This window comes from Cornus florida, unplaced genomic scaffold (assembly GCF_030987335.1).
Source record: "Cornus florida cultivar Cherokee Brave unplaced genomic scaffold, ASM3098733v1 CherokeeBrave_3.0.0_Hap2_Chr08, whole genome shotgun sequence".
NCBI classification, from domain to species: Eukaryota; Viridiplantae; Streptophyta; class Magnoliopsida; order Cornales; family Cornaceae; genus Cornus; species Cornus florida.
Window position 1 is genome coordinate 6,674,784 of NW_026775578.1, and position 23,735 is coordinate 6,698,518.

The window sequence follows — 23,735 nt, forward strand, 5'->3', positions numbered from 1 at the left end:
TAATTGTTATTATGCAAAACACAATGCCTTCTGTCAACAAGAATAGCATGGTAAGATCGCGATTAAATGTTTGTTGTATCTTTGAACAGGCAATGGTTAATGCCAAAATAACACGTGCTTCATATGATTTCTAATCTAATAATAGTATGATATGATTTTTTTTTTTTTTTTTGTTTTCTTCTTCGAAAGAAAAAGTTCTTTTATTTGAAGAAAAGATTAAGAGGTTGAATTTCACTAAATAAAAAAGAAATATGCTTCATGGCAGTTGGTGGGACAATGCAGAAATTGGGATAAATTTTCCTACCCACTACCACCGACTATAGGTTTATTATAGGAGGACACACACAATTTGACATTCGTTCATGGATTAAATATTTTAGATTTTGATTTTTGCCTGTTTATTTATTTATTGACGAGATAAAGGAAAAAAAATGGATGTTCTCATTTTCTTTTTCTTTTTTATTTTTTTATTCCAAACAGAGCAGGGAAAAGAAAAATTAAAAGAAAATACTGTAAGCAGGTGGTACTGGGTAGCAAGTAGCAATGGAAATGGAAGGCCACGAGGCGTTCTTTGGTCATTTTAAAGTCTCCGAACCTAAACTCTTCGTAGTTCGGGGTGTGCCGTCGTAGATTCGGAGGCTTTACTTCGCAAAGGGCAATTTCTGTTTCAGCTCTGCTTGAAGAGATTAAATGGCAAACAATCCCTCACAGCTCCTCCCTTCAGGTATTATCTCTCTCTCTCTCTCTCTCTCTCTCTCTCTCTATATATATATATATATATATATATATATATATCTGACTCCATGAGTAAGAAATAAATTAATTGTTGAAATAAAACTAGTTTGGGTTTGCAGAGTTGATAGATCGGTGTATAGGGTCGAAGATATGGGTGATCATGAAAGGTGACAAGGAACTCGTTGGCACGCTCAGGGGTTTCGATGTCTATGTCAACATGGTCCTCGAAGATGTCACTGAATAGTCCGTACCTCTATCTCTCTGTCTCTACTTCCTTCCATAAATCATAGTATATGCTCTTATTTAGGACGTTAGGGTTTAATAATTCATCATACATTTATATTGACATGATTATGCAGAATAATTTGTTCATTGTTTTATATTTCATTTACAATTTTTTTTTTTCTGTCTTTTTATTTTTAACCACGAATGTGTTAAATTTGTTAAGCTGAGTTAGAGGTTTAGATTAGAATGCACGTAGACTTATACTAATTTGGGTGATTAGCGATAGAATGATTCGAAATTTGTCACATATTTGTGTAATTTGGTGAAGTTCAGATTTTGATTGGAAAGGAATCAGCCACTGATTTAGAATATTTAGGCAAATTCATGAAATGTTGGATTACATGCAAAAATATGTTGATGTAATTAGTTTTGGTCAAAATTATTCCATGTTCTTTGAAAAAAAGTGGATGAAATTTGGAATTAAAAAATATGGTTAAAATAGAAAATAAAAAGTTGTACAATTAGATGCTGCAAAAAATTTGGATTTGGATTGGCCTTTGAGTTGACTGTAATTTTGTGACTTTAAGATCTTGGGTGTTACTTAAGCTTGGGGTCTTAAGAAGTTAACCAAGTATTAGGCTACTTGAGCTGGGCTTAATTAAATTCAAATTGAGCCTAGCTGGACATTGACAAGCCCAAGCTTGTTCTTATATTTCAACAAACTTGAGTTTGAGAATTTTGTACACATTTGTCATAGGACGTAAATTTTGACACAAACAATCTATTTAGAGAGAATATGGTGGAGTAACCATAACTCAGACCATTACAGGTGGCTCAAAACCGCAAGGGTGTGACCACAAGGCTCTTAAAGCTTTGGTACATGTGACAGTTATTAGCATCACGTGCCTAGACATCTCTTTCTTCCATTGGTTATTTTATACATTGTACAGGCATTTCATTGTTAGTCATGAAATTGTTGGATGCACTACCCTTTTTCACTCTTTCTTTTGCTTCTCTTGCAACTTAACAGTACTATAAAGTTTTTCCATCAATCAAAGCTTTATATTGGCTTGTGGCGCTGAAATTTGCAATACCACTTTCATGCTCTAGAAAAGACAGTCATAAAGCCATATGTCCGGTTCTGTATCATGTGGATGTCAGGAGAGACGTCGTTTAATGGTTGGCCCCCTTTTCATTAATTTTCTAGTGACTAATTAACTCGATCAAAGGCCAGTCTACTATTTACAATAGTTTTCATATATTCTTGTTTGGAAAGTGGTCTGTTATTCCCATTTTAGGAACTCATATGAAGCTGTGAGACACTATTTATTATGATCTATCGAACTTTGAAGAGGATTTAGAAATAACGGATGATGAAGGACAAAAGGAAGGAAAATTTTAACAAAAAATGACAAGGTACCTGACTTTGCTGATGGTGTCCCACCTCTAAGGGAAAGCCGCAGAGATACAGATCTTATCTTACCCAAAAAAGGAAAAAGATTTTAAAGATGTCTTTATCTTGATGTTGATTTCTGAAATGCTTCTTTCAAATTGACGGTACATATATCATGTTTTCATGTATCTTTCATGTCATTGGGCTAGCCCTTTTCATATATCTCTAGGTAAAGTGGATGAGATGCTAATTAGAAGTCCCAAATATCGCACTTTATATCATGACCAGTTCGTGCAAGCTCACCATATATGTGTTTATTGAAATGAGCCACATTGTGTTTCTTTTAATTCAAGTTAATTTGTTGATAATGGCCTACTGTTTTTACTTATATCCTGCTTATATTAATGTAATACAGTGAAATCACTGCTGAAGGGCGACGAATAACAAAGCTTGATCAGATTTTGCTTAATGGAAACAACATTGCCATTGTAAGTAAAATATGACCAGTTTCATTTTATCAAGCTTTCGTTTGTGTTTAGCGTTGTGAGTAAATGTAGGTTATGACTTAACCAACGGTCCAACCAACCCCCAACCCCAACACACGCACACAGAAAAGAGAAGAAAAAAGGAGCGGTTTTATGAGTTTTTGGTTTAAAGTAAATTAAGGTTGTACCCTGGTAAGGCCAAAAGCAATCCATGGTCTTTGTGGCTTGTGAATTTTTTTGAGAAGTTGATGTAGCAATTCCTATAGCGTTCTTGTGAACACCAAATAAGTTCCAGACTTTTGCTTTAAACCGAACTTTGATCTTTATATATTGCTTTAAACCGAACTTTGATCTTTATATATCATGATGGAAGTCAAAAGTAACTCCTCACCTATGAAGCACTGACACGGCTGTGCCTTGCGTACCGGACACATGTCCGACACGGACACGCGTGTCCCAGGCTTGACACGTGTCCGACACTCCTGAGCCGTTTCCTTTTTTATTTATTATTTTTTTTTAGAGATATTGGACATGGCTGAACACTCCTAGGACATGCCAGAGGACACAACGGAAGACTTTTCTGTTTCAAATAGTGAGGAAGAAGATGAAGAAGGAACTGACCAGTGTGATGATCTGTATGATATTTGATGGGGTTATCGTGCGTGCGCGTGTATATATATATATATATAATTATACATCCATTAAACGAGAGAGAGATTGTGAAGAAATAGAGTGGATGAGAGCAGATTGGCGAAAAGAAAGAAAGCAGACAGACATATGAACCAGTGACAGAGAGTGCAGTGCAGAGAAGTGGAGGGGATAGATCTTACGTTCTTTCCCGATGTGTTTGTTACAAAAATTGTGATTTGTTGAATATTATATATATATATATATATATATATATATATTAATGGAGTAGGTTGTGCATCTTTATATTTTCAAAAAGAAACGCTCCGAATGGTCTATGTGGTGGCCTAATTTGAATGGGTTAGGTGTATTAATGTATTATAAATTAAGTAAAAGGTAGTTTTTTTTATATATAATAAAAAATTATATTATTATTATTATTTTTTGATAAGTAAAAAATTATATTATTATTTTATTGTTGTATACGTGTCATTGTCTTGTTTTTTTTTTGAAAATTGCCGTATCACCATGTCCGTATCGTGTCGTACTTGTGTCTCATGTCCGTGTGCTTCATAGCTCCGCACCAATATTTTTTTGTTATGACTATTTAATTTACTGTTTTCATTCAATCTGTGGAGAGGCAGGTTACAATCTCAGTTCTGATGGGAATTCTGGCCACCATCTTTAGCCAGTGTCATGGTTGCAGAGGATGCACTTACGATCTTATTCTGCTGAAGGATTCTTTTAGTGTTCTTAGCCAGTGTCTATTTCTAGTGTTCTTACTTAAATCAGATACCATTAGCTCTTGTAAATGCCCTCTTAGAAACAAGTGTGGATTTTAATAGAGAGGAGCAATTTTAAAATCTGTAAACTATTGTGGCCCCTAAAGCTTGCTGTTTCAAGGAAATTATTGGAATAAGAAAGTTTTTTTCAGTACACTTGGTTACTTAAGTTTTTTCGGTATACTTGGTTACTTTTTCCTTAGATTTACATTTTCCAGGAAAGTGCATACCCAAATATATATATATATATCACATAAGCTCATGTTTTATATATACATTATATTTTTACTTCTGAGCTCAAGATATCATTCAATTTACTAGTCTTGAATCAAATTTTAGAAAAATCAAGAATTGATCCTAATGTATATTGCCCAAACCTTCATATTTCCGATACAGGTAAATTGGAATTGTGAGTTTGACCCAATTTTTTTTTTACAAAAATTAATTCCATAGACCAACAACTTCACTCGCGTACGTAATATAGAAATCAAAACGTCTTCATGCCGGTTAAAAAATAAAAAATAATAAATAAATCCTACTACAAATCATTTCTTTTACTATGTTGTTGAGAAATCAACAGATTAATATGGTATTGCAGTGAAGGTAACTTGGCTTTGTGGATTAAAATGATTCCGAATGAATGAATGAGAAATTAGATTCAAATTAGCACATATGAAACTGAAAAACGGAGAAAGTTGTAGATTTAATTTTTTTATGTATTTATTTACTCAAAATGATTCCGAATGAATGAGAAATTAGACCTAAATTAACACCTATGAATATGCTTTAAAAATAATGAAAGTGGAGAATTTTTATTAATAACTGTTGAATTGGATTTGGCCTTCCTTGGATATTTTTCTACAAGACTAAAAGTACATAATTTTTTTTTTTTTTTTTTTTTTTTCACTAAAGTATATATAAATATCATTTATCATAATGCAAGTGTGAAATGATTTATATATTTAAGCTACATCCTCTATAACAGTTAAAATTTTTAGAATAGATGGTTATTAACATGTTATAAGAGTCAAAGGTAATAAAAAAATTAAAAAAACATGTGTTAGACTAAAAGAAGACCACACGTGAGGGGTGAGGTGTTGTTAGATATGATGTTTTTTAAATATATAAATTATTCGACAACCGATTTCCATTTTTTTTTTCTTCCTGTCTTTTTCCATCTGAGAATAATAAAAATTGAGAATTTGTTTTAAAAGTATTTTTCATATAAAATTTTCAAATGAACATTTTACTAAAATTTTCATGTATTTTTCACTTCTCTGAAGCAAATTTTTCGAAGGTTTGCATAATCTTCTATTAATAGTTTCAACTTTGGTAATGATATTTTAGCAGTTTGTTTTTCTGGTAAAGAAATTGAACAAACATCCAAAGTTCAAAAATTAATATGAAAATGACTTGGACAAAACTAATGATGAACAAATCGAGAATAAAAAAAAACTAGTCATATAAACAAATCGGAAAAGGTGGAGTTATATAAAACTTGTAATGTATTCTCTTGTTAAAAACTATTATGATTTATTAATTAAGAAAAATAAAAAAAAGTTATTGATAATTTTTTCGTTTGGTGATACGAAATTAGGAATTTACTCTTGTTAAAAGGTATTGGGACTTATTAATTCAAAAAAAAGAAGAATTTTAGTTGTATCTTATTCAACTTATCTTCTAATTTAGAAGTTCTAATCATATATTATAATTTTCAAATATAAAAATAAGTAAATTGTTGTGTGCATATTACAAAAATATATTTTAAAATACAGTAAATACTGGACACAATGAGGAGAAAAAACAAAGAAAAGAAAAAGAAATTAAACACATACCATTTTGCTGCTAAAATCCTCACCATCTACTTCTAAAGGACGTACTATTGATCATTTATATATAATCAAACGTATGTCCAAATTTAATGTGATATTTTTTTTTTTTTAAATTCCAATTCCAATTTCAAATCATCTTGTTCAAATCCAAATTCCACCGGGATATGGATTCGCTCCAAACACACATTTATAAAATACTAATTTGGGATCAATTTCTCCCCCAATATACACTCTAGATTTCTCTGATTCCGGTTGGTTCATCTTCCCTTTTCTTTTCTCTCTCTAAATCTTTTCACGTTCCTACTCTTCGATAAGCGTAGGGTTTTGAAATATACAAATTCCTCCTCATTCTGTTGTGATCAGTGAAGGAACTGCCTAAGCCTACCACGAATTGGTCGATGCTTTGAAACGTCACTGGTTAGCGTTCTTACTACTAATTTCTTAATTTATCTTTTTTTTTTTTTTTTTTTTTTTTTTTTTTGTAAGTTACATGATTACACTCTTAGGGCACACAAATTGTATCTTCAAACAACTTTTCTAGTTTTTAATGAAATTATTGGTTTTTATTTATTTATATTAAAGTAATACAGTGGGTTCTGCTATTATGGCAGAAGCTTTGATAGCAAGAAAGGCAATACAGTGGGCTGATCAATTGAAGCTCCACATGAGTAATTGAAGGGGATTGTGTTTCTTTTTCTAATTTTTCTTCTTGCCTTGAGTCTATTGCTGTGATTGAAGAGGATATTAGATTCCTCAACTCATCTTAGTGTAAAATTGGTGAGGCGTGAGACCAATAAAGTTTCTAATTTTTTGGGCCATATGTTCCCAACTGATGTGTTAGAAATTGCAGCTTCTGATTGTATCTTTGTTTGAACATAACAATGAATGTTGTTTTGCTTTGGAAAGAGAAAAATTAAAAATTAAGAATATGTATGTATGTATATATATATATATATATATATATATATATGAAAATTCTATTTGTTACTTACTTACTGAGAAAAGAAAAAAAAATTCTATTTGTTTCAAACAAAATGCATGAAATAGAAAGTTGAGAGATATTCATCATACCTTGATTGACCATATATGCAACCTTCATTTCCTTAGAAGAAATAAAGGCAGGGTTTCTTAGTGAAGAAAATGTCCTAAAACTGATTTAATCTGGAAAGCAGGGAAAAATTGAAGCAAGTTTGATTAATGCTTTACCTGCTTTTAACTTCATAATAAAATGGCAGAGGTTAGATGCTGTAGTTTGTCCATTTTTTTGTTTTTTTTTTTCTTTCGTTTTTCCCCTTAGGTAAATGACAGATTTTCAATAGTTTTGGCACCTCAATGTCGGTTCTTTGCTTTGTGGGCTGTATTATGTTCCAGGGGTTGGCTGTTCATTTTTTTAGAAACAATACTTGAGCTGCTTTTAAAACATCATGAGACAGTTTAGTCCATATCTGGTGTGGGGGTGTTAGAGAATAGAGGAAGAACCATTTTGTAGTATGAGAGGACTGGGATGAATGGACCTTCTATGTAGCATTTATCATGCCATGCCCACTGTAAACTTTAGGTAGCCAAGTGTAGTTGTTGACTGCATCTTCGTAGTAAGTCCACCCCAAAATGAGTGCTCTCCTATTCCAAGAGTCTCTGGTAGCCCAACCGTGATAGCAGATGGGTTCTCTGCCCAATGAATTAAACTAGGATAAATTTCATCCCATTTCTATTGCTAGCTATTCTCCCTTGGCAGTTGGACCGAGTGAAATTTGTATTTCTATGTGGAGGATTAGTAATACTATTGAAGCCTCGTAGTAATTCTTGCGAGCTTTTAGTCTACCTTCTCTAATTTAGTTTTGTGCAACAGAAAATCTGGATTGGCTCTCCTAATACTCTTTAGTTACTTTTTTCTTTTCTTGAACACAAACTTCTAAAGACCCGACTTATAATATTGACGAAGACATATTGTTGGGCGTGTGATCGTTAAGTAAATCAGCCTTCCAATAAGTCGGTGATATGTAGAGGGATTGTCTAACAATTTTCCATCAGAGTCATTGAGTTTCAAATTTTGCTCCATAGGAAATTCTGCTTGTCTTGCACCTAGAAGGCCAGTATCTTCAAGAATCTCAAGTGCATACTTTCTTTGAGAGAGATGAATTCCCTTTTTCAAATGGGCAACCTCAATGCCTAAGAAATATTTTAAATTGCCTCTGATCCTAACCCCTAGGATTTTCTATTTGTTTACAGTATTATTAAACATTGGAGTATAGGTTTGGGCTGTCCGTCTTATAAGCTGTCAAGCATCGTCAAGAACTCCTTGTTTTGATTTTGATTTATGAGAAATTACAATAATAAGTCAAAGAGTGACATCACCATATATGGATGAGTCAAATGCTCATTCTTGTTGGGCTTTTTTTATATACTACGTATCTTTCTATCCAACCACTTTTTCCAGTTAAAAGAAGAGTGTTATTATTAATTAGGTTCACAAGTCAAAAAAATGAAGTACTAGCCATCCAATACATGCTTAAAAGCAACATCGAGCAAGCTTATGCATCTTCATCCTGGCTTTATATACTGAAGGAGCATCAGAATTATAGAATGAAGCCGAAGGTTTTGAACCTGGAGCAGCTTATTACTTCAATCATCATATTTTCTTAAGCATATCTGTTTTTCTAGTCTAACCATCCACAACTGTTTTCAGTACTCGCTGCTTTCCTTAGATATCTGCCAGACTACTCTCATACGCACACACGCATATGTTTGTGTGTGCACATTTATGTGGTGTTTTTAATTTCCAACTCATTCTTTCCCAATTATTTTCGGGTTCCTTGTAGCTTTTACTTTAGATTGTGCTAATCATTTTTGTTTGGCAGGATTGGCGAAAGAATTAATGCAAGTATGCAACTGATGTCAACAATAGCAAATAATCTTTCATCTCAAGTAATTGATATTAAAAGGAAGAAATTGAAGGTGGCTCATAACTCCAATGATATCATAGTTGCACTTCCTCCAGAAATTGCGGAGCTTATACTTCAGATGCTTGACATTGTTGATTATCATCGCTTTAGTGCAGTTTGCAAGACTTGGAGATCCATTGCAGTTGCTGCAAAGCAAAAACAACACTTCTCTTTGCAACAGCTTCCTTGGCTGATGCTTTCTTCTAACAACAGTTCAGAGGATGATGATCATGGATTTTTCAGTCCTGCCCATGGAAAAATTTTGAAGCTGAAGCTGCCCAAGGTCCGTGGCTGTAGGTGTTGTGGTTCCTCCTGGGGGTGGTTGATAATGGCAAATGATATTGGAGACAACTTCCTTTTGAACCCACTTTCGAGGCTTAATATCCAGCTTCCATCCCAGACTACACTTTCTCGTTTTTGTAGTCCTATCCATGATCTGGAGCGTTGGTTTCAGGGTGCATCATACATCCGCAAGGCCATGTTACTAACGCCCCCTTCTATTAGCTCTACTGCTTCCACTACGAGTTGTAATGGTGTAGATTATGTGGCTTCCAATTGTATTGTTGTGGCTATTTATGAAGTGAGGAACTTGGGCTTTTGTAGACCAGGGGATCATGCTTGGACTCGTTTTTCGACCGGGAATGTAGAATTTCATTTTCAAGATATGATATTGTTCAAAGATCAGTTGTATGCGGTTACTGATGATTATAATCTTGTGCTCATTGAGTTGGATCCGCATCCAAAGGGTACAAAAGTGGACATGCCTTGCCCTGAAAGCCATGATCGCATGTTAAAGTTACAGGCGGATGTTGAGTTAATTTATTTGGTGGAATCTTGTGGGGAGCTCTTGATGGTAGTGAGACACTGCAATTTTCCTAGAAGAAATGGTAATGTCAGGTTACGGACTTTTAATCCTTATATCACTACGACATTTAAGGTGTTCAAGTTACGTTCAAGAGGTTGGTGGCGTTGGATTGAAGTTGACAGCTTAGGTGATCAGATGCTATTTGTAGGCACCAATGGTGGCATCTCCCTCTCTGCTAGCCTCTTCTCAGGATTTAGGGGAAACTGCATTTATTTCACTGATGACAATTATTGGAGTGTGCTATTAACATATGATGGTCCAGGAGCTGCTTGTGATTTGGGTATGTTCAACTTAGATGATGGGAGTATTAAGTCTTTCTTACCAACCGACTCCCATTCATCTGTGTCTCCTCCTGTGTGGTACATGCCGAGTCTATTGTAGTGTCGACACAAGGAACCAGTTTTGTATTTTTGTGTTTATTGAACAATAACTTTTCCAGTTATAAAGATTGAGATAATTGAAATTGTTGTTTATATAGGTCAACTTAAATTTTCTTGTTTGTGGTCAGAATATAGAATTTTATATTCTGTTTTTCCTTCTGTCCTACTAACAGCTAAAGTGAGATAATTAAAATCTGAGAGGCTTATTTGCTAAAGAGCATAAAAAAAAATAAAAAAAAAATGTAAGTTGCAATCATTTTATACATATTCTCAATTAGATATTTCATTTGATTTTCTTTATTGTCAAAGAATAATATTTTTATAGAAATTTTATTCACTTAGAATGCTAGGTCAATGCCAAATGTTAGGTATGTTTTTAGTTCATCCTTACCAGCACTCTAGAGATGAAAGTGATTTTTTGTGTGTATATATATATATATATATATAATGGAACTAGTATGTGTTTGATACTCAAATACTGGATGCAAAGCTTTGCACCATCCAGTGTCTTGCTCTTGCCTTTTGGCCAGGCGCATGAGATCATGTTGCTGTTGCACTCCCAAGTTAGAACATGCTAGAAAATTACAACTTGTATGGAAGAGAAGCAAATGAAATGCTTCATAGGAATTCTTGTAGAATCACACACTCACACACACGTTTTCATTGTACCGCCCTAATGAGGCCACGTCAGCATCAAACCCACATGGAGGGTAGAGTAACACGTCACCTCACCTGGATCTCTTCAAAACTTGTGTGAGTAGGAAACGTTGGAGAATCTCAAACACATGACACTCCCAAGAAGGCAAAGCCTCGATTTCATCACACAGTTTCTAAATTAATAGAGAAACCACCACTTGCATGTGCCCACAACCACCAACCCCCTCATGACACTCTACACATTGTCCTAAAATATCTCCTTACCCCCACATGCCTCAACAACCATGCATAACATTTATACATACATATATATATATACATACATATATATATTACATTATGTACTATTGTTTGCCCACATAAACAATCAGATATAAGCACTCTCATTTCTATATTATTGGTCCATTATCAGCTTGAGCTTCCTCTGCAATTAACTACCCCTTGGCTTGGTTTACTCCCAGGTTAGTCTTAAGCTTCCTTGGGAGCAGTAAATCCCTAAAAAGTGGCCATCCATTTGTAGGGACCACCGCAGTCGGCTAATCGCAGAGGTACAAGTGTATGGTAGAGAGAAATGACACCAGAGCTAGCTAAACTCTTTCTATCTATCCTCTTAATTAAATTCAAGATATATATATCCCTTAAACACCCACCACATGATCAGCTTATATAGTAATCCCACATTATACTAGTTTGAAAACCATTCACAAGCCAACCACTGCCTGGTTGTCTCACCACCATCTTCTTAGATTCATTCCAACTCCCTCCAATTTGTCTTCATCTTCCTAAAGCCCCTCACATAGGCAGGAATCTTTAGAAGCACAGATAGATCTCGTGTGCTGTCCATTTGACCAATATAATCTTCTTTCTGTTTCTATACTATTTTATTAAGTCCGGATTAACATTTAGCATAACATGCAGGTGAGCTTCATTTGCAATTTTATGATTAAATTATTCGCTATGTCACATTCACATCAAAGTTGATGTAGCTCTTGTTGAATTATATATATATGGCAGATCCTCCAAAGGCTCTTCAAGGTAGCACAAGAAAAACCAAGAGAGTCTACTTCTAGTCTTACCAATAAGAAGGAGGGTACTGCTAATGGTAAGAAAACTGTTCACAACCCTTGTGTGATCGAAAGTATCAAATCCATTACATTTTTAGTAACCAATTTTTTTGTTTATTTGTTTGATTTTTTTTTTTATCAGATAAAAAGGGCATTAATGGAGGACTGAAGAGTGCAGGAGAAAGCAAATCGGGGTATAAGAATTTGAATCCAATTACTGTTTTACGCAGAAGAGACATTGCAAAGAGTTGCTTCTATAGCACGCTTAATCTAAAGAGGTTGGGAAGCTTTCGTAGAAGACAATTCTTGATGAAGATGAAAAAAGAAAATATTGCTAGAGGACTAGGGCTTGGTCACAAGGTGGATTCGGGTGCCAATGTGGGGAATAAGGTTCTACCAATTAGCGACTCGGCATTATCATCCTCAACTAATAATAATGTAAATGAAAAGAAAGATAAGCCAAAGGGTGACACAAACAAGACCATTTCCAAGATGAAGGAGCTATTGAGATGGGCTGCTTTTGCGAAATCTGAGAAAGGAGGAAAGTACTTCGGTCGAAAGGTAAATTCTTTAACATTATTTCTTAATTCATTCATTTGGTTCCTAGTATGTTGGGTTTTTCTTGTTAAAATACCGGCTGTGTCATATATTTTCTTAGAAGTCAAATGAAGCCTAAGAACATAGCAAAAAATGGGCTGGTCACTGGTTAGTCATTGGTAATTGTTTGGGTTGAACAACAAAGACAGACTAATAGGGGTACCTGTAAAACAACATAATAATTATGTATATGCCAGATTGCACATATATATTCATTTCCAATTCTACAATTAAATTTTAGTCTGATCGATCTATGGCAATACAATATATATATCTTTCAGGTGTCATACTTTCGGAATCGAGCAGCCCTAAAAGCAGTACCAGATGATGATGAACTTAGCAATGTTGACTCTCCTAAGATCAGCTTCAGATGGGAAGTTGAAAGCTGCTCCACTTCCTCCTCTGCAATTTCATTAAAGAATGATCAGAACTTAAACATGCCTTGTTTGATATCCAGTACTCCTGTCCATGACACAGATCTAACTACTTCAAGAACTGGAAATTGGATCACTACTGACTCTGAATGTAAGATTTCCTCTCTTTCACCCACCCTCTCTTGCAAGAAAGAACCCCCCACGTCTCTCTCTAACTGATCGTATTTTTGGTTTGGACAGTTGTGGTGCTAGAGCTATGAAGGTTGGTTAGAGCTTAAAGGAGACCGACCATACCTTAATTTCATGGTTGAATCAACTGCTTAATTTGGCTTAGCCATTGTATACTGGTTATTGGTAGATGGGTTACTTTGGTTCTATAAATTTTGAAAGATGAGGGTTTACATATAATGCTTGTAAACAATTGAGCTGATCTATGATGCTTTCATAATCATCTCGACGATATTTGGAAGAAGAGGTTTCCACGAGAGGGGATATCCAGTGTAGTCATGCTAACTATTTCTTTTAAAAATGCTGTAGCAGTCCGAATCTGGAGAGGAATTAAATGTAACATTAATTCAAGGATGTGAAATGTATCTATTTGTGATGAATATGGCTAAATTGTAGTCTAACCAATCTTTCAGTCTCATAAATGAGGAATGTCTGTTGCTCCTCTTAATTTATAGACTGACCGATCCAACATGAATTTTCTCTAATTTCAAAATCATGGCGTCAATCAGTGCTTCCAAATGCAACATAACATTAGTTTTATATTTTTGTAACTTGGTTAGGTTTGCATTAGAACTTGGGTTACTTGACACCTCTTTTCAAGCATAACCACCAAAATTGAAGTCTGGTTGAAAAGTTTTAGTAGCTGATATATGGTGCATGTGAGTGATCTCAATAAAACATTCCTGAATGAGATTTTGAGATGTGATGCTTCTCAACTCATTAGCCACAGGGGCATTTCTAGCCTACCCAACACCACACAAGAATATATAAGCCACACAGCACAACACTCGTATCCTAAATTGATCGAGAGGCATGCGATGATTCAATAGCCACCATAGCATGCATTTCTAGCTACCCAGGCCAAACAAGTGTCTAAGATTCTGTAACGTCTCAAAACTAATACTTTTTAAACAAAAAAAAAATTCGGCATGACCTCCCCTAAAAATAGGCCTATCACAACCTGTTCAATTGCATTTTTAACCTGTCACGGCTCAAATTCCGAGTTCACGGCAATAGTAGATGATAATACACAATCAAATGACCTCGATAATACCTCAAACTAGTATTACTCTCCCCATGCATCAATAAGGTTTATATGTTATCAAATTCACATCCAAAATATCATCAAATACCTTACATTACATAACAAAGTTTTGCAAAATATACATATACACCTTCACACTTTTAGTGCTTTGCAAAAATAATGGGAGATATACAAAAGACACAAAAGTGAGCTTCTAGTATCGCTCAAGCTTGAGGTGGGTTGTCGTCCACCGGTTCTTTTCCAAGACCTGAAAAAAATATATAAATAGTAGGGTGAGTTATATGCTCAGTAGGTGACACTTAAGACACAATTCTTGTGTCCTAGTGAATCCAATCAAAGCATAGGGCAATGGGAGATAGGGATCATACAACATAGGGGATCGAATACAACATACAATTCAATTCCAATTATAAACAATGCAATGCAATGCAATGAAATGCAATGCATGTCAATGACACTCCCCATTTTCATTCTCAAAACCATCACTTTCAAACGTTAATACAGCCCGCCCTTTGGTAACCCCGCCGCGACACGAGAGGAGGATTGGCTAGTGTCCCTGACCTTTGGTAACCCCGCGGCGTCATTATGGGGCCCAGCTAGCTCAACCACACTAGGGCGACTCCCTAGTCCCCTCTAGGCTATATTAACCTCCGGCCCGTTGGTAACCTCGTAGCGACCGGGTTTGTCAAAACCAATTTTTTTTTTCAAAACATTCATTCCCAAATCCCCATTTTCATTTCAAGACAACCACTTCCCTTTTTCATGCAACCCAATAAGATGTAGGCTCATGTCATGATCTCAATATAATGACAAATGGGAACTTAGCACAATAATAAATAAGCATGTTCTCATGGCATCATTATAGCATGTTAGTAACCTAAAAAAAAATGTAAACAACCATCACATAGACATATTTTTCATTCAACCATGTTATACACATTTACATAACTAGCATGTTGTCAATTAAATCATTTTAATCAAAATCAACAACAATTAAACATACTATAACACACATAGAGGAGCATGATTCATTATAGAGCAAGATTCCATGGCTTAAGATGTCCCTACCTCAAAAATGAGCATACCCTAGAAAATGGGTCCTAAATTTCGAAGTCCAAAGGGTGCACCAAATCTGGAATGTTGGTATGGATGTGTAGAGCTCGACACAAGCTTCGTTTTGCCTCAAACGGCACCTCAATCCGACAAAAGATGAAGGAGTAATCAACAATGGAAGCTTGAAGTGAAAAGAAAAGAAAAAAAAAAGACAAGAAGGAGAAGCAGAGGAGTCTGTCGGGAGAGAGAGAGAAAGGCAGAGACCAATTTTGGTCTCACAATTCACTTAAAAAGTGATGTGGGTCCCACTTCTTTTATAATTTCTTTTTCTCATTTTCTTTTTCATTTAAATCACACACCACACACACACAATTATATACAAACATCACATTCTCCCCAACTTTAAAAAAATTTCGTCCTCGAAATCAAGACATACCTGAGGAAGAAAACAACGCTGGATACTTGGAGCGAACCTCCTGTTCAAGCTCCCAAGTAGCCTCCTCAACTCTGTGGTGTCTCCAAAGAACTTTCACCATCGGTATCGTCTTGTTCCTCAACACCTTCTGTTGTGTGTTAAGAATCTGAACTGGTCCTTCCTCGTAGGAAGCATCCTCATCAATGTCCACATCTACCCAACTCAAAATGTGAGATGGATCCTGTTCATACTTCCGTAACATCGATACATGGAAAACATTGTGGACCCTATCCAACTGTGGTGGCAAAGCAAGCCTGTAGGCAACCTCTCCTACTCGGTCCAAAATCTCAAACGGTCCAATAAATCGTGGCGACAACTTGCCACTTTTTCCGAATCTCATCAATCCCTTTCGTGGAGAAACCCGTAGAAAAACATGGTCTCCCACCTCAAAGGATAACGGTCGTCTCCGCTTATCCGCATAGCTCTTCTGTCGGCTCTGAGCTGTAAGTAACCTCTGTCTTATCAACTTAATCTTCTTAGTGGTCTCGAGTACAATGTCGGGTCCTAAGGCGACTGTCTCACCTACCTCAGTCCAACAAACAGGAGACCTACAAGGTCTACCATACAACGCCTCAAATGGAGCCATCTGGATGCTCGCTTGATAACTGTTGTTGTAGGCAAACTCAATAAGTGGAAGGTGATCCTCCCAACTACCTCCCAAATCAAGTACACATGCCCGAAGCATATCCTCCAAAATCTGGATAGTACGCTCCGACTGACCGTCCGTCTGTGGATGGAATGCCGTACTAAGATGCAACGCTGAACCAAACGCTACTTGAAGTCCTTCCCAGAACTTCGAAGTGAACTTAGCATCCCTATTTGACACAATGGTTACAGGAACTCCATGCAACCTTACAATCTCCTTCACATAAAGAACACCAAGCTTCTCTGCATCATCTGTTGCCTTAATAGGCAAAAAGTGAGTCATCTTGGTCAATCTGTCAATGATGACCCATACGGCCTCATTGCCCCTCCGTGACCTTGGAAAACCTGTCACAAAATCCATAGCAATATGCTCCCATTTCTATTGCGCTACAGGTAATGGTTGCAACAAACCAGCTGGCCTCTGATGCTCGGCCTTCACCTGCTGACAGGTAAGGCATCTAGCCACAAACTGTGCAACATCATTCTTCATCCCGCTCCACCAATACTGACGCCTCAAATTGTGATACATTTTAGTACCACCTGGATGAACTGCAAAGCGGGAAGTGTGAAACTCCCGTAGGACATCCTCACGACAAACTGTGGGAACCACCAACAAGCCCCTGAACCGTAGACCCCCATCTGCATGCAAGGCCCAATCTTTCACTGTCTCACCACTAGAGATCAAAGCGTAGATGGTATCTAAGTCCAGGTCCTGTCTCTGTGACTCAATCACTCGTACAACAAGAGTAGGCTGAGCTACAAGACTAAATAAGAATGCCGACTCACTGTAAGCATCATCATCACAACACTGTAATCCCATCTCTGCCAGATCTTCAAGCATCTGCCACTTCCGAATAGCTAAACTGGCCAAAGTTCCACAAGATTTTCGGCTTAAGGCATCAGCTACAACATTTGCCTTGCCCGGATGATATTGCAAATCAAAGTTGTAATCTTCCAAGTACTCAACCCATCGTCTCTGTCTGTTGTTCAAGTCTTTTTGGGAAAAAAGGTACTTGAGACTTTTGTGATATGAAAATACCTCGAATCTCTCACCATACAAGTAGTGTCTCCAACACTTCAAGGCAAACACAACTGCCGCTAACTCCAGATCATGAGTAGGGTAGTGAAGCTCGTGAGTCTTCAACTGTCGAGACCCATAAGCCGCTACTCTACCATCCTGCATCAACACACATCCCAACCCATCACGTGAAGCATCACAATAGATCACATAACCCAAGCCTCGCTCAGGTATCACCAACACTGGAGCTGTAGTCAATCTCGTTTTCAACTCCTGAAAAGATGAATCACAGGCCTCATTCCAGACAAACTTGACCCCTTTCCGGGTCAAACGGGTCATAGGAGCTGCCAAACGGGAGAAATCCTTCACAAATCTCCGATAGTAACCCGCTAAACCAAGAAAACTGCGGATCTCAAACACATTCTTGGGTCGCTCCCAAGTCAAAACTGCTTCAACCTTTGATGGATCAACTGATACTCCACCTTCTGAAACAACATGCTCCAAAAACTTCACCTCCTGTAGCCAAAACTCACATTTCTCGTATTTGGCATACAATCGGTGTTCCCGCAAAATCTGTAAAACAATACTCAAATGGACCTCGTGATCTTCCCGAGTCCGTGAGTACACAAGAATGTCATCCACAAAAACTACCACAAACTGGTCCAAGTAATCGTGAAAGACGCGGTTCATCAAGTCCATGAATGCCGCTGGCGCATTAGTCAAGCCAAAAGGCATAACAAGGAACTCATAGTGTCCATACCGTGTACGGAATGCTGTCTTCGGGATATCCTCATCCCTAACCCGCAACTGATAATAGCCAGACCTCAAGTCAATCTTCGAGAAACAACTGGCTCCCCTCAACTGATCAAATAAATCATCTATCCTTGGCAAAGGATACTTGTTCTTGATGGTGGCATGATTCAACTTCCGATAATCAATGCACAACCTCAACGAACCATCTTTCTTCTTAGCAAACAAGACCGGTGCGCCCCACGGTGGCACACTCGGTCGGATGAAATCTTTCATCCTCAAATCATCAAGCTGCCTCTTCAATTCTTCCAGTTCAACTGGTGCCATACAATACGGTGCCATAGAAATCGGCGCGGTACCTGGCATTAACTCAATAGAGAACTCCACTTCTCGGTGTGGAGGCAACTTTGTCAAATCTTCTGGAAAAACATCCAAGAAGTCACAAACAATCGCCGGATAAACTTCTCCCACGACATCATCTTCTTCAGCTAAAAGGCTAGCCAAGAAGTAATCATCACGACTCCGTTTATGAATTCCATACAACGACGATGATTGGGAATCACTCCGATCTCCCGTGAAAGAGAAACAGTCTCCTTCTGGAGTGCAAACTGTAATTCTCCCTTTGAAACAATCGATCGTGGCATGAAAGAAGGCCAACCAATCCATCCCGAGAATGACATCAAAGCTAGTCATCTCCAGGAGGATAAGGTCAAACACAAAGGTCCACCCGGCTATCACAATGGGACATTCCCGCACAATTCGGCTCAAAGACACTGAAACCCCAACTGGCGTATCAACACTCAACGCCTGTTCCAAGAAACTAACTTCCAACCTCGATGCAAGTGCAAATGATGATGAAATGAAAGAATGAGATGCACCAGAGTCAAATAAAACACGGGCCCAACAACCAAACACTGGAAATATACCTAGAAGGACTGACGGTCCAGAAGATGCATCTGTCTGTGCCAGTGCAAAAACACGTCCCTGAGGTACCTGTGCCTGAGGACTGCCAACCTGAACACCTGACTGCTGCACTGACATAGTAGGAGTATCCCTCCTAACTGATCGTGAACCCTGTGAAGACATAGTAGGCTGTGGTGGTGGTGGTCTGAAACCTGACTGAACTGTAGCCGATTGTGACGGCCTCTGCTGTGACCCTCTGCCACTAACGGTGCCTGCTCTCTGACTCGGACAATCACGAATCAAGTGACCCTGCTGGCCACACCCATAACAAGCCTTCGGAGCTGACGAAACTGAAGACGATCTCATCGGACAACTGGACTTGTAATGTCCGGGCTGCTGACATTGAAAGCAAACAACTGCATTCCTATCAAACCCAGCTAGCAACGGAGTGGTAGGAGCAGATCGTACAGACTGCTTTCCCTAAAACTGAGATGGACTGCCCCTGTTCCTTTTCCAAGAAGATCCCTCTGAGGATGGCCCTGCACCCCTCTTTTGCTTCAATTGCTCTCTTTTTGCATCCTTCTCTCTATTGTCAGCCTCCAGCATCAAAGCCCTTTCCACTGCTTCAGAGTAAACCTTAATAAACTGTGCCGTGATCAACGGCCTCATTCGATCATTAAGACCCGAGACAAACTTCCGAGTCTTGTTAGCTTCATCTCTCACCACTTCTGGAGCAAAACGGGAGAGTGAGGTGAACTTGTTCTCATACTCCGCCACTGACATGTTCCCTTGAATAAGATTATGAAACTGGTCTTGTAACTCCCATCTTTTGGAAAGCGGAAAGTACTTTTCATAGAACAGTTCCTTGAACCTGTCCCAGCTCATCTCTTCAATCTTGTACTGGTTGGTGACTGACTTCCACCAAACCTTAGCATCCTTAGCAAACTTATACGTAGCTAGGATGATCTTTAGATGATCCTCTGTCACATCCATTGAAGTTAGTTGGGTTTCAACTTGATCCAAGTAGTCATCTGCTACCATTGGATCCGCACCACCCTCAAACATAACCGGCATCAGCTGAGAAAACCCCTTAATGATCTTGAGACGCTTCTGAGCTGGAGTCTCCTCAACTTGAACTGTAGGTTGTGGTACCAACTGCGGCTGAGCAACAATAGTTGCTCTCACGACATTTTGCAACAAACGATTAAACTCCAGTGCCACAGAACCTTCACCCACTTCTACGAGTACGGGTGTTTCAACATTCTCTCTTCTTAGGGGAACAGCTCTTGGGGGAATCAAGTCCCTAAGAAGCATGTTCTCATCAACTGGCTCCGCCGGATTGGAGCTAGATCTCTCACCAACATCACCCCTTGTTGGTCTAGGGCCAACTTCTCTAGGTTCCTCACGCCGTGACATCGTGCTATAAAACGAGAAAACGATTCAGAAACATGACACTAAGGTCCACTGTGGACAACTCAACAAGAATTAATACCGTACAACACTTAGCATGCAAGACTATGCAAGAAACATTTTAACATAAGCAAGTAAGCACATAGGCAGTTAAGCATGCTCATTTAAATAAGATACCACGTAGCAAGTAGTCAAGTAAACAATACAAACAACATCCCATGCGACTCTATGTAGGCCTCTACCCGTCGTCCTAAAGGTTTTCGAACCTTGGCTCTGATACCAAATTTGTAACGTCTCAAAACTAATACTTTTTAAACAAAAAAAAAATTCGGCATGACCTCCCCTAAAAATAGGCCTATCACAACCTGTTCAATTGCATTTTTAACCTGTCACGGCTCAAATTCCGAGTTCACAGCAATAGTAGATGATAATACACAATCAAATGACCTCGATAATACCTCAAACTAGTATTACTCTCCCCATGCATCAATAAGGTTTACATGTTATCAAATTCACATCCAAAATATCATCAAATACCTTACATTACATAACAAAGTTTTGCAAAATATACATATACACCTTCACACTTTTAGTGCTTTGCAAAAATAATGGGAGATATACAAAAGACACAAAAGTGAGCTTCTAGTATCGCTCAAGCTTGAGGTGGGTTGTCGTCCACCGGTTCTTTTCCAAGACCTGAAAAAAATATATAAATAGTAGGGTGAGCTATATGCTCAGTAGGTGACACTTAAGACACAATTCTTGTGTCCTAGTGAATCCAATCAAAGCATAGGCCAATGGGAGATAGGGATCATACAACATAGGGGATCGAATACAACATACAATTCAATTCCAATTATAAACAATGCAATGCAATGCAATGAAATGCAATGCATGTCAATGACACTCCCCATTTTCATTCTCAAAACCATCACTTTCAAACGTTAATACAGCCCGCCCTTTGGTAACCCCGCCGCGACACGAGAGGAGGATTGGCTAGTGTCCCTGACCCTTGGTAACCCCGCGGCGTAATTATGGGGCCCAGCTAGCTCAACCACACTAGGGCGACTCCCTAGTCCCCTCTAGGCTATATTAACCTCCGGCCCGTTGGTAACCCCGCAGCGACCGGGTTTGTCAAAGCCAATTTTTTTTTTTCAAAACATTCATTCCCAAATCCCCATTTTCATTTCAAGACAACCACTTCACTTTTTCATGCAACCCAATGAGATGTAGGCTCATGTCATGATCTCAATATAATGACAAATGGGAACTTAGCACAATAATAAATAAGCATGTTCTCATGGCATCATTATAGCATGTTAGTAACCTCAAAAAAAATGTAAACAACCATCACATAGACATACTTTTCATTCAACCATGTTATACACATTTACATAACTAGCATGTTGTCAATTAAATCATTTTAATCAAAATTAACAACAATTAAACATACTATAACACACATAGAGGAACATGATTCATTATAGAGCAAGATTCCATGGCTTAAGATGTCCCTACCTCAAAAATGAGCAAACCCTAGAAAATGGGTCCTAAATTTCGAAGTCCAAAGGGTGCACCAAATCTGGAATTGTTGGTATGGATGTGTAGAGCTCGACACAAGCTTCGTTTTGCCTCAAACGGCACCTCAATCCGACAAAAGATGAAGGAGTAATCAACAATGGAAGCTTGAAGTGAAAAGAAAAGAAAAAAAAAAAGACAAGAAGGAGAAGCAGAGGCGTCTGTCGGGAGAGAGAGAGAAAGGCAGAGACCAATTTTGGTCTCACAATTCACTTAAAAAGTGATGTGGGTCCCACTTCTTTTATAATTTCTTTTTCTCATTTTCTTTTTCATTTAAATCACACACCACACACACACAATTATATACAAACATCACAGATTCAAGAATATTTATTTGTGGAAACCACGAAACCTTGTCATCTAAATAGAGTGGACTATGATAGGAGCATTGTTTCAATGAAAATTATGGCATAAGAAAAGTGGAGTTCTAGAGTCTTTCCTATGGATGGTGTAGGTATTCATCTAAAAATTTAGAGAATATACACAATGCCTATATATATATAGGCGGTACATGTACAATGTCATTTGTAACAAACAAGGCTCTAGGAATTGACTAATGCCAGAAATAGACACTAGAACTAGCCGATCTGAAAATTGGGGTACTGATTAAAGAAATTAGTGTGTAAATTATGGATGGTGGGGAGGGGAAGTGAACTAGAGAATTAGAGTTGTATGGTAACAAAGGAAACTTAGGAAAGTCATCAAAGTGGTGGAAGAGGGTGAGTTTGGTTTAGAATTTAGGTTTTAGAAATAGGCTTATTTATCATTCCCTTAAGTAAATTTTTTTTTTTTTTCCTGGATTTCCTTAAGGGTCCGTTTGGTTAGACGGAAATTTATGATGGAAAGTAAAAGTGAAGTGAAAGAAAGGAAAATTAAGTTTTTTGCATGCATTTGGTTAGTAAGAAATATTTTCAAGAAAGCTGTGAAAAAATATTATTTTATTAGTTTGGATAGCATGAAAGGGAAAAGAAAATGATTTACTTACCAAAACTACCCTCATGATTTCAAATATTGAAAAATAAATTAATTTTGTGTTGGATGAGTCATCTTTATACCCAATTATTTATATTAATTTTTAGCAATTAAATAGTAAAATAAAGGATTAATAATAATAATAATAATTATTATTATTTATATTCATATTTAAATTAGACAAACTAAGGAGGACCTAAGTCACATAATTCGCTCAAACAACTGGCGCTTCAACGCTCCGCGCGCGAATTGGCATTTTGAGAGCAAATTCGTCAAAAATTCACGCTCTTATGTTTTTGAATTCGCGAATTCTATTTAAGAATTCGCTGATTTTTAAAGTTCAATTCGACGAATTGTGTAAGGTAAAATCACGTATTTTGTTCAAGAATTCGATGACTTTTGACATTAAATTCACGAATTTAGTGTGAATCTTGAGAAATTTCGATTTTACCCCTAACTTAAATAGACCAAATAAAGTTAATTATGTCAAAAAGTAATTAATTTAATTTAATTAAGTAAACTTTGTCTAAAAATAAAATAATATAACAATATACTTAATATTTAATAGTACTTACGTAACTTAACTTTGTTAGACAATATTTATTAGTAAAGAAATAAATGAATGAATAACTTTTCATATTTTAATTGTGAATTTCTAAATCTCTGATTTCTCAATTTTCTATCTCTATTAAATGTTGGG

General features: G+C 37.2%; 4 protein-coding genes and 1 long non-coding RNA gene across 7 annotated transcripts; 3 read left to right on the forward strand and 2 right to left on the reverse strand.

Annotated features, from left to right (window-relative positions):
• Positions 1–31: 31 nt before the first annotated feature.
• Positions 32–4,401, forward strand: LOC132269114 (sm-like protein LSM5). Its single transcript, XM_059770154.1, has 4 exons — positions 32–724; positions 855–978; positions 2,769–2,841; positions 4,110–4,401. The coding sequence occupies exons 1-4, from the start codon at positions 691–693 to the stop codon at positions 4,305–4,307; spliced, it is 429 nt and encodes a 142-aa protein (XP_059626137.1). The 5' UTR covers positions 32–690; the 3' UTR covers positions 4,308–4,401.
• A 4,561-nt stretch (positions 4,402–8,962) lies between these two features.
• Positions 8,963–10,267, forward strand: LOC132269635 (uncharacterized protein At1g65760-like). The gene has a single exon (XM_059770885.1). It carries the CDS (start codon positions 8,963–8,965, stop codon positions 10,265–10,267), a length of 1,305 nt encoding a protein of 434 aa, XP_059626868.1.
• An 871-nt stretch (positions 10,268–11,138) lies between these two features.
• LOC132269115 (uncharacterized) lies at positions 11,139–13,568 on the forward strand. The gene is made up of 5 exons (XM_059770155.1): positions 11,139–11,841; positions 11,938–12,025; positions 12,130–12,548; positions 12,866–13,109; positions 13,199–13,568. The coding sequence occupies exons 1-5, from the start codon at positions 11,836–11,838 to the stop codon at positions 13,216–13,218; spliced, it is 777 nt and encodes a 258-aa protein (XP_059626138.1). The 5' UTR covers positions 11,139–11,835; the 3' UTR covers positions 13,219–13,568.
• A 632-nt stretch (positions 13,569–14,200) lies between these two features.
• LOC132268365 (uncharacterized) lies at positions 14,201–19,508 on the reverse strand. 3 transcript variants are annotated; one of them, XR_009469287.1, is made up of 2 exons: positions 15,721–15,922; positions 14,201–14,478 (listed from the first exon to the last, which is right to left on the reverse strand). XR_009469287.1 is itself a non-coding variant. In XM_059769221.1 (2 exons), exons 1-2 carry the CDS (start codon positions 19,439–19,441, stop codon positions 14,435–14,437), a joined length of 387 nt encoding a protein of 128 aa, XP_059625204.1. In that variant the 5' UTR covers positions 19,442–19,508; the 3' UTR covers positions 14,213–14,434. The 3 variants fall into 3 exon arrangements, 1 of the variants encoding a protein (XP_059625204.1); XR_009469288.1 differs by lacking the exon at positions 15,721–15,922 and adding an exon at positions 15,300–15,351; XM_059769221.1 differs by lacking the exon at positions 15,721–15,922 and adding an exon at positions 19,099–19,508 and having other exon boundaries at positions 14,213–14,478.
• Positions 19,509–20,928: 1,420 nt separating this feature from the next.
• LOC132268367 (uncharacterized) lies at positions 20,929–22,372 on the reverse strand. The gene is made up of 2 exons (XR_009469289.1): positions 22,004–22,372; positions 20,929–21,181 (listed from the first exon to the last, which is right to left on the reverse strand). It is a non-coding gene; the product is annotated as an uncharacterized LOC132268367 (long non-coding RNA).
• Positions 22,373–23,735: the final 1,363 nt, after the last annotated feature.